This window comes from Crotalus tigris, unplaced genomic scaffold, assembly GCF_016545835.1.
Source record: "Crotalus tigris isolate CLP2741 ecotype Arizona unplaced genomic scaffold, ASM1654583v1 scf7180000017545.3456711, whole genome shotgun sequence".
In the NCBI taxonomy this organism is placed as follows: domain Eukaryota; kingdom Metazoa; phylum Chordata; class Lepidosauria; order Squamata; family Viperidae; genus Crotalus; species Crotalus tigris.
In genome coordinates, this window is record NW_024096464.1 from 1596170 (window position 1) to 1613759 (window position 17590).

Here is a 17590-nt window from a genome sequence, read left to right on the forward strand (position 1 = left end):
AGTTCCTGTGCTTGTGCTGCTATGATCAGCATTGTTTTTTCTAATGCAGTCCTTTCCAGCCACTCTCAGGATTTCCCAACGTCAGCTAACTCAGCTATCTATCAATGCTACATGCCATGCAGGGACTTATCTTGCCTTGGCATTTCCTCTATTTGATCATCCTTTTTCAGTTCCCTTTTTAATGAATCCAAAATAGGACTTCTATGGTTTCTGCAATATGTATGCAATGGGTTATCATGAGCTATAAATCCTGACTCCAAGATGCCTTTCCCAATCGGATATTTCAGTTAACATTCCATTAACGCACACGAAAAAGAAATCTTGTGGTGCCATACACGAGATAGCATTTACCATTTTGAGGTCCATTAATCCACACCTAAACTCTAAAAGAATGCAAGTTGGATGATGGGGTGTATTTTAATTTAGTTCAAGGACTTCCCATTAAAGAGATAAACAATAAAGGTAATAACCATTTAAGTTTTAAAAATATTTAACTCTTAAAGAAGATGTAAATTGATTTTACATGAAAATACAAGAGGCGAAATCAAAGAACTGTGCTTGCATTGACAGAGGCTTCTGTCAGCAAAATGAGAGAAAGGGGCATTAACAAAACCCCATCTGTTAGGAAGGATCAAGAGAGCCCTCTAGAATAGGTATGAAAAGGGCAAAAGAAAGAAGAGGACTGGAAAAGAGCTGATGTAGTTCCCATCCTCAAAAAAGGGAAAAAAATGGATCCAGGAAATTACAGACCTATCAGCCTGACCTCAATACCTGGGAAGATCCTGGAAAAGATAATCAAACAACGAATCAACGAACACCTAGAGGCAAACAAAGTCATTACTAAAAGCCAACATGGGTTTGTCAAAAATAGATCATGCCAGACAAATCTTATTGCATTCTTTGACCAAGTGACAAAATTAGTGGATCAGAGGAATGCTGTGGACATAATTTACTTGGACTTCAGTAAGGCATTTGATAAAGTAGATCACAACCTACTACTTGACAAGATAGAAAAATGTGGGGTAGACAGAACCACCACCAGATGGATCCGTAGCTGGCTGACCGGCCGTACTCAGCGAGTGGTCCTCAATGGAACTGCATCTATATGGAGGGAAGTGTGTAGTGGGGTGCCCCAGGGCTCTGTTCTGGGCCCAGTACTCTTCAACATCTTCATCAACGATTTGGATGAAGGGATAGATGGGGAACTCATCAAATTTGCAGATGACACCAAGTTGGCAGGAATAGCCAACACTACAGAAGACAGGCTTAGGATACAGGAGGATCTGGACAGACTTGAACATTGGGTGCTATCTAACAAAATGAAATTCAGTGGTGAAAAAAGTAAGATTCTACATTTAGGCAAAAAACACCAAATGTACAGGTATAGTATAGGGGTACCCTGCTCAATAGTAGTAACTGTGAGAGGGACCTCGGAGTCCTAGTAGACAATCACCTAAATATGAGCCAGCAGTGTGCTGCAGCTGCCAAAAAGGCCAACACAGTGCTAGGCTGCATTAACAGAGGGATAGAATCAAGATCACGTGAAGTATTAATACCACTCTTCAATGCCTTGGTAAGGCCACACTTGGAATACTGCATCCAGTTTTGGTCACCACGATGTAAAAAAGATGTTGAGACTCTAGAAAGAGTACAGAGAAGAGCAACAAAGATGATTAGGGGACTGGAGGCTAAAACATATAAGGAACGGTTGCGAGAATTGGGTATGTCTAGTTTAACGAAGAGAAGGACAAGGGGGACATGATAGCAGTATTCCAATATCTCAGGGGCTGCCATAAAGAAGAGGGAATTAAGCTATTTTCCAAAGCACCTGAAGGCAGGACAAGAAGCAACGGGTGGAAACTAATCAAGGAGAGAAGCAACCTAGAACTAAGGAGAAACTTCCTGACAGTGAGAACAATTAACCAGTGGAACAACCTGCCTCCAGAAGCAGTGAATGCTTCAACACTGGAAGTTTTTAAGAAGAGACTGGACAGCCACTTGTCCGAAATGGTGTAGGGTTTCCTGCCCGAGCAGGGGGTTGGACTAGATGACCTCCAAGGTCCCTTCCAACTTTACTACTACTACTACTATTATTATTATTATAAGATTCCCTATTTCTATAAGTTTCTCACGGATAGAGGAAATTTAGAAGGATTCACCCAATATCCTATTTATGAATGAAACTATCTAATGCTATTCCATAACTACATGTATTTGTTCAAAGAAACATAAAGAAGTAGAAGAGTTATTTAAAATTGGAGAAATGGGAATGAAGGAAGGAAATTGAATATTTCTTGTCCAAAACTGTATCTTTTGGGGAACTAGAGGAAAAGGGATTTAGCAAAACCAAATGACTGGCAAAGACTATTTAAAAAAAAAAAAAGCAAACATACTGACAATAATTAGATTTTGAAACATTGGTTAAAGAATAAATACAGAGGAGAAAAAAATAAGAGTGTCACAGCAGGAAAAAAAAGCAATTATGGAAAAAATTAGTTACGTACAGCTGCCCATCCTTGCGCGTGTAGAAACTGACAGACTTGATGGTTGCAACCACAACTACCATACATAATGTGACAGGCACAAAGAGCATGATCACATGCTTGGCCCCATATTTCAGTGTCAGCTCTTCCTCCTCCTCCTCTTCTTGCTCCACCACTTGTCGAGGCCTTGGCTGTGGCTGTCCATTAGATGCTGGAGTAGGATTGTTCACTCTCTGGTCACCACTCTCCTGTTGTCGTCTTTCATTGTTGACATTCTGAAATTAAGAATTCCACATCCACAAATATTTGCATGTTCTGTATGCATCTTGTGTTGTAAATTATAAAAGTCAACAATCTGGGAGCACCAAAGGCTGCTATACTGCTGTAGCTATGCAGGTGATGGCCTAGAAGGGGAATGACAATCAAAACCTGGAGATGTGGGCTACTTATGTTCATGTGAATCAGTGTCTTTGTTGTGGAGTTGTCAGCATAGCATTCAGTCTTTCAGTAACTGCTTAAACCAGAGGTCCCCAACCTTTTGGGCACCAGGGACCGGTTCCGTGGATAAAGATTTTTCCATGGATCAGAGTGTGCATGGTTTTGTGTGCTGCCTGCATCCCACAGATGGCGCTTTGCTTGTTTGTGCAGACCCATTGCTGGCATGCTGCAGCCTGGTACCAGTCCATGGATCGGGGGTTGGGAACCCCTGACTTAAACAGCATACAGTCTTTTAAAACGCAAAGCAGATAAATCAGAGATGAAACTCAATTTCTTTAATCCCGTAAAAAACAGATTTAATTCTATCCTCTTCTTCCAGTTCTACAGGGCTTCTACGACTCTTCTTTGACCTGCTGCATGTACTTTACCCTTTGCATTCTCCTTACAAGCATCAGGCACACAGGTAGTTTAAACCAACATGGTGCGTTCTTACAGGAAGTTAAGTAGAGAGGCAGTAATACGTTTATGATATTTTGAAGAGTCCCCAAAACATGATGCCCGGGTTTGTATATCAACATTTTTCCTAACTTTCATATTATTATGCCCCAGTAAGTAAAATCAAGTAAGAACAAATATAGATCAGACAAACAAGAAAAGCTGTCAGAACAATGACTCTATGTTTCCGTCTCTGACGAACAATATAAGTGTGTGATTTAAGAAAACTTTTATCAAACTCATTTAATAAAAATGCAACAATTCTCTAATCCAAAAGTTATTTACAATGAACATTTGGGCTTCTTTTATAGCAGAAATAATTTTCATAGATAAGTAAAATTATTTTCATATCGATAACTCAGAATATAGAATACCGTCACAAGTAGAATAAAAAGGAAAAAAGATATTTATATCAAAAATTGTAAGAACATTTATATAAAAGCCTTAAAACTATGTTCTGGGCTACAGTTTGAAACTGCTCAAACAAGATTACTCACTGATGCCTAGAATGTAAAGTCTGTGCAAAGGTGCATTGTAAATGGCAAGGAATCATGTTACAGTTTTTGCACTTTGCCTTAGTATATAGAAAATACAGGTCCCTACCTGATTAGCATTAAATAGAACTGAAAGCCTACCGTTAGCAGAAGCAAAGGAATGGATTCCTCAATTTCACTATCCATTAAGGAACTAAAGCCTTGAAAAAAGTTTGAACTAATCCCATTTATATTCTTTGTGTGCAAGAACGCACTATATATCTTCAAGGTGAATGAGTAATACCAAAGATAAACAGCAGCCTTGGCAATTATCAAAGTTATAGTTAATATGAAATCCAAAGCAATCGCTTTAAAGGTGCAGAACATCGAAAGTAGTTCAATTACCTTTTCAATCAAGGAAGCAGCACCAGCAGCACATTACAAGGCATTGCATATGGCTTCAAAATAGTAATATATTGACTTTAATATTACCACTGGTCTCTTGGTTCCTTATGACTCAAGAAATATGTATAGAGGCATCCAAGGTTATGAAGGCAGCTACTATCTACGCCAGGGGTCTTCAAACTTGGCCCTTTTAGGACTTGTGAACTTCAACTCCCAGAATTCCTCAGCCAGCGTGCCTGGCTGAGGAATTCTGGGAGTTGAAGTCCACAAGTCCTAAAAGGGCCAAGTTTGAAGACCTCTGATCTAAGCAGATTTTTAAGGACTAAGCTTTGGGATGATAGAAACTATCTGCTACGCAGTTACTCTGAGCCTCTCTCAAGCAAGACCGTGCCATACAACAAAATACTTGCAGAACATATCGGAACTACAATTCCCCCCTGCTGCCCCCTGAAGTTTGAAACTCTAATGGCAGCACATCTAACAAGCACCAGATTGTAGAGACTCATACTGTTTTGATATAGCATGATTTTATTTATTAAAGGAATCACAAATCCGGAATCTGTATAATAATTATATTACGTGGAAAACGAGACTTCCTAGGAAATAACTTTAAAAAGATCAAGTTAAAATCTGGTGTTTGGGGGGTGGGGGAGAAGTTGAGTCCTAAACCTTTCTGTGGTGTGCCTAAAGCTTAACACTCTCAACTCTCTTGCTTAACATCCACATGAGACTGTTGGGGGAGGTGATCCTTTATAGCAGGGGTTCTCTACCTTGGCAACTTTAAGACTTGTGGACTTCAACTCCCAGAATTCCTCAGCCAGCAAAGCTAGGAGGAAAAGCTGGCTGAGGAATTCTGGGAGTTGAAGTCCACAAGTCTTAAAGTTGCCAAGGTTGAGAACCCCTGCTTTATAGGGTCAGGTAACACTGATGGGTATATCTCAACTTTTAACCATCCAAACAAGGCTTTTGGGCTTTCTTTCCTGAAAGCTGTTGGATATGGAGGAAGAGGCTCTGGATATGAAGGACAGGCTCAGACGAAACCCTAGTAAGGCTGACGGGTTTTGTGTGCTTAGTCCTACTAGTTCTACATGAAAGTTGAAAGGGTCTTTCTGAATTTGGAACTCCTCCTCAAAGAGCAAGTTAATGGTTGTGAACTGGAAAGTTTTTCTATAGGTTCAGCTAGTGGACCAGTTGGTCCATTCCTGGCATGACCCTCCTTATGGTCACTTGCGTCTTACCTTGCAGTTGGATTACTGCAACATGCTCTGCATGAAGCTGGCCAGAAAGGCCATCCCAAAATTATAGCCGATCCAAAGTGCAGTTCATGGGCATGCTTCATTATTCCCATGTAATACTCTTGCTTACTGAGATGAACTGGATTCTAGGTGTATTTCAACATCTTGGATAGCACCTATAAAGCCCTATAAGGCAGGGGTCCCCAACCCCTGGTCTGTGGACCGGCACCGGTCCGCATGCCAGAAACTGGTCCGCTCAAATAAGCAAAGCCCCATCTGTGGGATGAAGGCAGTACATGAAACCACGCCCCCTCCGCAGAAAAACCTCTCTCCACGGAACCAGTCCCTGGTGTTCAAAAGGTTAGGGACCTCTGCTACAAGGCATGCAGCCTAAGTATTTCAGGAACTACTTATCTGCTGCCCTGGTTAGAATGCAGTGTTGCAGGCTAACTTTGCTGACTGCCAGCAGTTTGGCAGTTTGAATCTCACCACCTCAGCCTTCCATCCTTCCAAGGTCGGTAAAATGAAGACTCAAATTGTTGGGGGTAAAATGCTGACTCTGTAAACCACTTAGAGAGGGCTGTAAAGCACAGTGAAGCGATAATCTAAGTGCTATTGCTGTAGTGACTGCCTATTCTATTTATTCTGACAGGGCTGGCATACTCTGCATCCTGTCAATTAAAAAATGCCATCTAATGGGACACTGGAGGTAGACCTTCCCTGTTGCTGCACCTGCCTTATGGAACAGTCCCCCCCCCCAGCTCTGTAGAGCTTCAACCTTACACATTAGGCAATCTTTTAAAAAAGTATTTTGTTTAGAAGGTCCATTTTAGTGGTGGGTGAAGTGAAAATCTGAAGTGTCTTTCACGTTTTTTCTCCATATATTGTTTCACTTTGTCATATAGTGTCCCTTTTGTGTTGTATTATATTGTATTCCATTATATTTGTTTTAGTTTCTGAAGCTCCCATAGGCATTTGGGAGTAAAGTGGCCCCCAAAAATGTGAAAATCAAATTAAATAATCCTGGTTTCTCACATGCATTTCCATTATTACTATTATCGTTCTATTTCTACTGTCCAACATATGCTCACAATAATCCTGTAAAAAGGGTTAGGCTAAAAGATGATGACTGGTCTAAGATCTCCCAGTGAACTTCATGGTTGAATGGATATTTAAGCCTAGATCTCCTCAACAGTGCTAGCCCTACAATCTAAACTTACCATGTCACAAAGGGATCAGAGAAAATCACCTTCATTAAAGTTTACACAGCAAAAAATAAAAATAAATAAATAAGAAGCAAATCCTGATAAGGAACAAGGGGCATTCTGTACAGTGACTTACTAAAACAGGTCATTTTTTAAACATCCTCTTCCTCTTGCTGCTGACCATGAACAGCTGACTGGTGTGCCAATAGCAATGACCTGGCTCCATACCTGCGGCCAACTCTCTAGACAGCGTTCTCTTTGTCCCCAAGTCACTATACAATGCATCCCATTATTATCTGCATCAGGGGCAGATTGCTCTCACACCTATCCTTGGTATGCCACTGATTCTGCAGGTCTACCATGTGTAATCCATTCAGCTTCTATTTTGGCATGTAATAAAGTCATCTCTTACGTACCGTATTGGTCAGCTGATTGTCAGAAGCGTTCTCTCTCAGTTGCCCACGCGGGACCTGGGAAAAGTGGGCTGATAGTTCTGCCATTGGGACTTTCTTCTTGAGTTACCGCAGCTGTAAATTTTTTTAAAAAAGAAAGAAATTCTAAAAACCTACAATTTATTTGAATGAATTCAACTGAAAAACTATCTTAGCAGTTCTTTCTAAATCAGTGTGAAGAAAAAGCACTTTGGTATAGAGATTAATGACACTTAAGTACGTATGGTTCAGTGATTTCACACTTAGCATGGATTTGTGATTGGCAAATCTGTTTCAAAACAAAGATTGTCTAAACTTGAACTTTAACATCACTTACAAAATATCAGAACTACTATAGAGCAGGGGTCCTCAACCGTGGCAATTTTAAGACTTGTGGACTTCAACTCCCAGAATTCCTTTGCTGGCTGAGGAATTCTGGGAGCTGAAGTCCACAAGTCTTAAAGTTGCCAAGGTTGAGGACCCCTGCTATAGAGGGATACTTATGTGAGATGAATTTAACGTTAATAAAACACTCCTGACTATAAATCACAATTAGGCAGCAAAATGTTATGCATCAAATTAATATGATGCCAAAAACTGAACAGCATTGTAGCTCAGAATATGCCTTCTTAAATAAACTCGCTGTCTACCCTTTGAAGGTTTCTTCTTCCACTCATTTCAACCAGAATAAAAATTTTATTTTCCACACGGTAAAGAAATTTCTCAGGCAGGCTAATCATAAATTCTGGCACTGGAAAGAAATTAAATATGATTGATACATATTAGAATATAAACATCCATGTATAATATTGTAACTGCCCACTGCCACTGTATATTTTCTGCTGTATGGAAAGAAGACTGCAGTTTTACAAATAATTTTGAACAGGGCTGGGATGACAATAAAGAGAATACAAATAAACAGTTACTGTAACGAATATTTGAAAGGCGATGAAAGAATAATCTAAAAGCAAAAGATGAAAATAATGTGAGTCAAGTTGGGTGAAGACGGACTGCTGAAGTTCTGGTTTTGAAGACTAAACTTGAAGGATATAATGAAATGACACAATGAACTAGAGAAGAAAAAAGATTATCTGTAGCCTAGAGGTGTGGGCAATCGTTTTCAACCTGTGAGCAAAATATCTGCCTCCTATGCGGGGGTTATATACAGCAAGTCCAATAACACATTAAAGGAATAGGTGAAATTGAAAATTCCATTCCCCCCGCCTTGGGTTGGTACTAAAGAATACTAAAGACTAAATTGTTACCAGGAAATGCCCCACTACTTCCAGTTTATTATATATTTATTATAAACATATCATTATTAAAAGTCAGGTATCCTGGTTTGTATCAATGGGGATGTCTTTGGGCACACTGATGCTCTAGGCTGAGATCTTCAATCACAGCAGTTTACAAAGCAGAAACTGATATCAAACAGTTTCAAAAATGACATGACAAAGGTGAGTGGAAAGTAGATCTGGAGGTCCTGCTAGATCTCAGTAATGTTTTCTGACTCGCTATTTAACAACAGGAGCAACAACATGGTTTCTGAATCATGCTAAACAATTACTGAAATGATAAAAAAGATAAGTAAAAATAAATTATTGCTGAAAAAAATCACCACAGAAGGCACTGGCATAAACACTTTGTTATCCTTATAAGATGATGTTTGACAGTGTTTTAGCAATAGCAATAGCACTTAGACTTATATACCACTTCAGAGTGCTTTGCAGCTCTCTCTGAGAGGTTTACAGAGTCAGCATATTGACCCCAACAATCTGGGTTATTTTACCCTCGGAAGGCTGAGTCAACCTTGAGCCTGTGAGATTCGAACTGCCAAACTGCTGGCAGTCAGCAGAGTTAGCCTGCAATACTGCATTTTAACCCCTGCACCACCACAGTTCAGTAATAAAGAATGACAGTTGCTACAGTTTCTAGTCTGATGACTACTTTGGTAAGTACAGCCAAAGTCTTTTATTCACAAAAATGAGCCAAGCTCCACCCAGAAAACAATTACAATAAAAAAAAAATTGTACAGGACTTATTGAATTGATCGCTGTTTTGCATTTCAGTAAAAACAACTGAGGCATTCAACAATCTGATTTCCTTTGATTCTGTATGGTCTAAACACAAGTGGAGCACATTTACTGAGATAGCATTGCAAAAATCACAGAGAAATGAAAATATATAATAATTTCTATTTTAAGTTTTCTATATTTTGTCCATTAAGTTCAAAGAAGAAATAATTGAAAACACATAGGAAAGCAACAGTGATAAAAGGACAATGATAAAAAAATGTGTACTTGGTTTGTCCCTATATGAGTTTTTCCCCCCTGGTTTTTGTTTGTTTTAACAACAACTTAAATGGTTTTTGGTATATTTATCAGATCTTCCTATCTAATCTACAGTTCTGATAAAGAAGTACAGGTAGTTCTCGACTTACAATGACCGTTCAAAGTTACAATGGCTCTGAAAAAAGTGATTTGTGATTGTTTTTTCACATTTATGACCATTGCAGCAACCCTGTGGTCATATGACCAAAATTCAGGAGCTTGCCAACTGACTCATATTTATAACGGTTGTAATCTCTTGGGGTCATGTGATCTTGTAACCTGACAAGTCAATGGGGAAGCTAGATTTACTTAATAACCGTGCCACTAATTTAATAACTGCAGTGATTCACTTAAGAACTTTGGCAAGAAAGGTCATAAAATGAGGCAAAATTCACTTAGCAAATTTCTCATTTACTAACATAAGTCTGGGGCTTAATTGTGGTCGTAAGTGGAGGACTACCTGTATCTCTCCATGTAGGTAGACAAGTACTAGAAACAGTAGAAAGACTGCATTACAAGGAAAAGACTATTGAATGTTAAACAAAATAAGGATAGCTGCAGTTTTAAAAACAACATGAGGCTGGTGATTAGTAACTGATATCACACCTAACTGCTTCCCTCTGTCCTTTTGCCATGCTTCTAGAATCTAGACCATATGAAGCCAGTTAATTAAGAAACTAGCATGCTATTCAAATCAAGTTCTTGAGTAAAAATATGGTCAGGTTGCGGTAACTTCCTTTCCAAGCATCTTTCAGCCATAATTTGGTTTTCCAGGGCTGGTAAACACTTACCTTCCACAGAATGCTTTTGACCAGGGATCTTCAAACTTGGCCCTTTTATGACTTGTGGATTTCAACTCCTAGAATTCCTCAGCCAGGCATGCTGGCTATGGAATTCTGGAAGTTGAAGTCCACAAGTCATAAAAGGGCCAAATTTGAAGACCCCTGCTTTTGACCATGTAGAGTGCAATCACAGCAGTTTTCTGCTTTATAAAGTAAGAAAAGGCATTCTGTGTTAAAGATACAAACAGCTGTTGCATTCACACCCCTGGGGTTTCTGAAGCATCTTTACATGGAATCAAATCCAAAGCATCACACAGCTCCATTATTTCTTCCCCTTTTTCGTATCTATGCCAAGGGTTGAAATGAGAACAGAAAAAGGCTAAACCTTTCCACGTCCTGTCCACAGTGGCTCTAATCCTCATAATGTCATCAGCTTTTTTCCCTTAAAAAGCAGGACATGATAATCACAAGAAATCTATTTTCAGTAAAAATGAAGCTAGCCGGTTTTTGGGGTTGTTCATCCATTAATTTATCTACCCATGGATATGGTATTGGTTAGCCATGCTATGTGAGCATGTTGTATGCATTCTTACATTGCTTGCATTTCCACATTATATTTGCCCATGGTTTATTAAATAAACTACAATAAGCTAATTATACAGAACACACTAAATCTAAACTAGTGGGGCTGATATTATAGAAGGAGTTCTGATACAATCTTTTTCAAGTAATTGTTACTGAACTTTTGGAAAAATATGGGAAAGCAAACTGAAATTGCATGTACCCTCATAAGAGTATTTATTAAAATAATTATAACTAAATACCATGTTATATGTAAAGAAAACTAAAAATAAGAATTAATCTACAAAAAATATAAACTATAATGACTGAAGTAAACTGGGCCAAGAAAAAATTCACATCTAGTTCGTAGTAGGGTACAAAATAGTATGACCTCATTCATAGAGAAACTGTTCTCAAGTGGAATATATTTTAACTGTATTTTTTCAGTAAAAAATATTTTTACAACACAGGATAACATACTACTGATACATGCTTAATAAAGTCTACCATCCAGCTATAAATCAAAGGATCTGTATTTTTTTATTTACAGAGTATCAATTTGTTTCGTAGGACTAAACTGTAATCAATTGCTTTAAAGAGGTTGTGTTCACATGGTTTACTCATAGGAAATTGAATGATGGTTTTCTTAATCTTGTGCTCTGGATTGGCATAATATTCTAAAGTATATTCTGTATATATTGCCAAGATTTGCATTGTACACTAAAATGCAACTGGCTAGCTCTGAGGTCAATGTATCCTATAATCAGATATAAGGTTAATAAGCATTCTTTGATCTAGAGATAATTAAAACAAAATGACAATCCATTTAATAATCGTTTAATAAGAAACTGAGAGTGTTTACTTCAAAAGTCATGACAACTATATGTGAATAAAATTTCCTTTTCCCCCCATGCTAACAGAAAAGCATTAGAACCTCTTTAGCCAATTAAGATTTCTTTTTGGAATGGAAAAAATATCAGTGATTAATTACATCTGTTCTTCTAACTTCCCTTAGGTGTCTTTAACACAGTACTTATAAAAAGCAGCAAATTTGAAAATATAAAGAAATAACTTTATAAGAAATATCATTATCACAACAAAGTAGCATTCTATTTGCCTTCAAGAGTGCCTATAAATGCTCCTACTCTCACAAAACTAATGCTGATCAGAACATGTGATTTTCTAATAGTCCTTTCAGCATTGCTTACTATTATAGTTCAGCAATATTTGATTGATAATAGTTTCCTCACTTTTTGACTTCCGGTGGTTAAAGCGGTGGAGATGGCGGCTACTTTGTAGCCGTCCTCCTGAGAAGGTGTCAGATCCGCGGAGCACAGCGTTTACCAGCTGGCCCGCGGCTCGCAATCCCCTTCCCGGGCGAAGGGAAGGGGTAGAGATCGCATGAATAGAGGTAGAACCTCTTAACTCTCCCTGGATTTTTATTTTTAGGGGGGTAGAAAGAGGGTTCCCTCGGAGTTCATTGCCTTCTCCGCCTCTCAGCTGTCTTTGTTTCTTCGGAAACAAAGCGAGACGCCGCTACCATCTCCGTACTTAAAGAAACCGTGAGTAATCTTAAACCGGACAGAACTGTTTAAAGGATTTTATTTATAGTTTAGCTTTATTTTATTTTTTTTTAGTTTATTTAGTTTATTTAGTATCTGCTGATTTTTTTTTATTTTTTTGAGCTTTCTCTTTTTTTTCGGGCGGAAAAGTGAGAGTGAAAGTAAAATGGCGTTTTGAAAGTTTTTTTTCCTTTAAAAGACGGATCGGCTGAATTGTTGTTTAATACTGCTTTTTTTTTACTTTTTTTACTTTTTTATTCTTGGGGACTTTTAGATTGATCTTATTTTATTTTATTTTATCTTATTTTTAATTTTTTTTTGGATTACTTATTTTTATCGGTATTTTTAAGAAGAAAGGAAGATAAATTAAAATGGCTTCAAAACGACAACCAGCTACTGCAGCTTCTAAAGTAACTTCTTCTCCTGCTACTTCTACTGTGCAACAACAACTTAAAATAATACCCTCAGTGCAGCAACCTAAATCCACTCCACCTTCACCTCCCCCATCTGGCACATCAGCACAAGACATTAAAGAAATAATGGTAAGTGCTGTCTCACAGTTTAGGGAGGAAATGAAACAACTTTTGGATCAGAATAAATCTGAAACTAAGGAGGAAATGAAGAAAGAGATGAAGGAGCTTTTAGAACAGAATAATGCTATTTTGAGGGATGATATACTTCTAGCTCTATCTGGAATGGCCTCAGTGGTTGTGAAGCTGGACTCCAGAGTAGAGGAAATTGAAGAAACAGTTGAACTTTTGGATTATAAATTTCAAGATATGGAGAAAAAAGTGGAGACTTCACAAGATGATATTCTTATGTTCCAGTATAGACAGATGGAATATGCTTTGAGAATAAGGGGTCTGAAAGAAGATAAAACTCAAGATTTGATGGAAATGGTGATTAATGACTTGGCTGTTATTTTGAATATTGATAAAGAAGAGTTACGTGGGGATGTGGAAAGAATTTATAGAGTTAATTCTTGGATTGCAAAACAGAGGAATTTGCCTAGAGATGTGGTGATATATTTTGCTAAGAAGTCTTTGCGAAATCAGATTCTACAAACTTTTTATAATAAAAGATTTCAGATTGCTGCCCAAGATATTATTATTTTAAAGGAAATTCCACCTAAAATTTTAAGAAGCAGAAAAGATTTTGCTTTTTTAGTAAATGAACTTAAAGCAAGACAAATGCCATTTAGATGGGAGATTCCGATGGGCATTGTTTTGAGCCATGCGGGGACACGTTATAGACTTAATACAGTTGCTAAAGCTAAGGAATTTTATAAAACGGTCCTGGGAGCAGGCTCTCCTTTGCCCATGATGCATAAAGTCTTGAGTGACAAAGAGATGGAACAGAAATCTGAAGGTACAGGGATGATGACTGCTGGACAGGTGGTATGGATGTCTCAACCAGAGGTTAAAGAACAGAGAATGACCCGTGCAGCACATAAACGTAAAGAAAAAGAACAACAGAAAAAAGAAAAAGAAAAAGAAATTGAAGAATCTACTCAGCAAATTGCTTCAGTGCCGGTGGGAGGAGCAAGACCCAAAAGCTCTGCTACATATTCATCAGCAGCAGAATTTGAGCGGATCTTCTCCAGGCTGAAGGCCAAGGGAGATGGCAAAGCTCCTGTCTTGGAATGTTAATGGATTAAACATTCCTCAAAAGAGAAAAAAAATTTACCACTATTTGAAACAACATAACAATGATATTATTTGCTTGCAAGAAACTCATATTACAGCTAAAGATCAAAAATATTTAAATAATCCTCGCTTGGGATCTCATTTTGTATCTCCCGCCCCTGGGAAGAAAGGGGGTGTGGTAATCTATGTTAAACAGAATCTATCCGCTACCTTGTTAGAATCAGATCCTTACGGAAGATATGTTATGCTTGAACTTGGTTTATATGGCAAGAAAATTCTTATTGTGGGGTTGTATGCACCAAACCAGCAACAGGAGCAATTTTATAGGTTACTACATCAGAAAATAACTTTGTTGGACTATAGATCTGTGATTTTAATGGGAGACTGGAATGGTGTCTTAGATATACAAATGGACAAAAAAGGCTCTTCTACCTTTTTTAAACAGGCTAAATTACCTAAAGCCTTTTTTGATATGAAAGAAGATTGGGAATTGAGAGACTATTGGCGTGAACGTAATCAAGAAGAAAAGGATTTTACGTTTTTCTCAGATAGACACCAATCTTTCTCAAGAATTGATTTCTTTTTGATCACAACAGATTTATACAACAGGGTGAAGAATGTAAAAATTTTTCCTAGGACATTGTCCGATCATAGTCCAGTTTGGATGGAACTGTTTGTAGAGAAGGAAGATAGGAGATCCTGGAGGGTGAATGAGAATTTATTTAAACAAGAAAAAAATGTTCATAAATTAAAGGAATGTTTAAAGGAATATTTTACTTTAAATATGAACAAGGGAACATCAATGTCAATGGTCTGGGATGCAAGTAAAGCTTTTATGCGTGGTATTTTGATAAAAATGAATAATTTGCATAGACAGAAACAGACTCAGAAACGGAAAGACTTGGAAGAGGAGATTAAATTAAAAGAGAAACTTTTAATTTCAAATCCCTTAGATGAAAAGGTTAAAGGAGCTTTAAAATTGTTAAAAACACAATTTAACATGCTGATGGCTGATCAAGCTGCAACTAATTTGCTATTTATGAAACAAAATACATTTTGTAATGCTAATAAACCAGGGAGATGGTTGGCTTATCAGTTAAGAAAAAAACAGAAACAGAGGAATATAGATAAAATAAATTATAATGGTAAATTGGTTTATCAGAAAGAATTGATTAAGAAATCTTTTTTAGAATACTATCAAAAATTATATAAGGGTACTAATATTCAAATTACAGATATAAATAATTATTTAGGCAAAGTTAACTTTCCTAAATTAACAGAAGATCAGGAAAAAAAGATTAATGGTTTAATTACTAAGGAAGAAATTGTTACAGCTATTAAACAATTGAAATTGGGCAAAGCGCCGGGTACGGATGGGTTGACATCTATTTATTATAAAGCTTTAGTAGAAGAGATGACTCAACCGTTGTGTGAACTGTTTAATAATTTATTACAGGGGTTAGAGATCCCTCCATCCTGGCGTAATGCATTTATATCATTGATTCCAAAAGATAGTCAAGATCTTACTTTGCCTAAAAATTATAGGCCTATATCTCTTTTAAATGTGGATTATAAAATTTTTGCAAAAATTTTAGCTAACAGGCTTATGGGGATCTTGCAGCAGTTTATACATAGGGATCAATCGGGTTTTATAACTGGAAGGTATATGAAGAATAACGTTAGACAAATTATTAATTTATTAGAGTATTTAGAAAAGAATAACCAAGTCTCTGCAGGCCTGATATTTTTGGATGCTGAAAAAGCCTTTGATCAAGTGAATTGGCAGTTTATGCTGTGTTTAATCAAGGAGATGAATTTTGGACAAAATATATTACAAGTATTATCCAATATATATCAAAAACAGACTGCTCAAATTATTGTAAATGGGGGTTTGTCAGAGGCTTTTGTAATAGAAAAAGGAACAAGACAGGGATGCCCGTTGTCTCCGTTATTGTTTGTTTTAACACTGGAAATTTTGTTGATTAAAATTCGGGAGTCTCAAGAAATAAAAGGAATAGAAATTAATAAAAAAGAATATAAATTAAGAGCCTTTGCAGATGACTTGGTTGTTACTTTGTCTCAACCTGTTTCTTCGGTGGTGAAATTATTACAATTGATTCAACAATATGGACGTGTTTCTGGCTTTAAAATTAATAATAATAAGACCAAAATATTAGCTAAAAACATGACTAATGGTGATAAACAGGCTCTAGTTAACTTAACAGACTTTGAAATTGTTGATAAGGTAAAATATTTGGGGGTTACATTATCTGCTTCTAATGTAAAATTGTATAAAAATAATTATGAAAAGCTGTGGATGGAGGTACAGAAGGATTTAAAAAACTGGAATAATTTACAGTTATCCCTTATGGGCAGAATTGCAGTTATTAAAATGAATGTCCTGCCAAAGTTTATTTTTTTGTTTCAAATGTTACCTATCTTAAAGAACGAACGTAATTTAGATGAATGGCAAAAAGGTATTAATAAATTTGTTTGGGCAGGGAAAAAACCAAGGGTGAAACTTAAAATAATGCAAGATTTTCGTGAGAGAGGTGGACTCAAGGTACCAAATATGAAATTGTATTATGATGCTGTAGTATTGACATTGATTAGCGACTGGGTGAATTTAACAAATACAGAAATACTTCATTTGGAAGGCTGGGACCTATTTTTTGGATGGCATGCCTATTTAATATTTAATAAAAAAGTGGATTGGGTTTTTAAGTCTCATATTATAAGAAACTCTTTGCTAAGAGTGTGGAGAAAGTATTATAAAAGTGACTTCAAAATACCATTATGGGCTATACCTCGGCATGCCATAGAAGGTATAAGGAAAGGGGTAAATATGGACAAGGTCTCTTACGTACAGTTATTAAGATGGGATGGCCAAGACTGGCAGTTAAAATCTTTGGAAGAGTTAACACATGAAAACTTAACTTATTCATGGTTCCAATATAGACAAATAGTGGATAGATGGAAGATGGATTGTAAAATGGGCTGGCTTAGAGAAGATGAAATTTTTTTAAAACAAGTAAGAGATCAAAGGCCAACCCATATTAAGAGAGTTTATGGGGTTTTAGTGGAATTAGATTCAGAACTTGAACTAGTTAAAGATTGTATGATTAAATGGGCACAGAATATTGGTGAAACGATTTCAATGGATACTTGGGAACTTATTTGGATAAGAAATGTTAAATTCACACAAGCGCAAAATTTAAGAGAGAATTTTTATAAGATGTTTTATAGATGGCACCTTGACCCAAAGAAAATGTCCATTATGTACCCTAATCTACAGCCGAAATGCTGGAGATGTGGATATTTGGATGCTACCTATTACCATATTTGGTGGACGTGTAAGCATATAAAAGCTTTTTGGATTAAGATATGGTGGAATATTCAAAGAATTTTTAAAAGGAGGGTAAAATTTACTCCGCAATTATTTTTACTAGGTATTGTTATTGACTGTGATGCTAAGGAGGTTATATTGATGTTAAATTTGATTACAGCCGCTAGGTTGTTAATAGGACAATATTGGAAGAAGGAA

General features: G+C 37.0%; 1 protein-coding gene across 2 annotated transcripts in view; it reads right to left on the reverse strand.

Moving 5' to 3' along the window:
• PSEN1 (presenilin 1) overlaps positions 1–17590 on the reverse strand; it is a 43283-nt gene that overhangs the window by 23061 nt on the left and 2632 nt on the right. Inside the window, exons 2-3 of one of the 2 annotated variants that reach the window (XM_039332746.1) lie at positions 7151–7261; positions 2505–2758 (exon numbers count right to left, since the gene is read on the reverse strand). In XM_039332746.1, the coding sequence (XP_039188680.1) occupies positions 2505–2758; positions 7151–7234 (338 nt within the window). In that variant the 5' untranslated portion in view covers positions 7235–7261. Of the gene's footprint in view, positions 1–2504; positions 2759–4051; positions 4195–7150; positions 7262–17590 lie in introns of those variants that run through there. The other variant, XM_039332662.1, reaches the window with a different exon arrangement.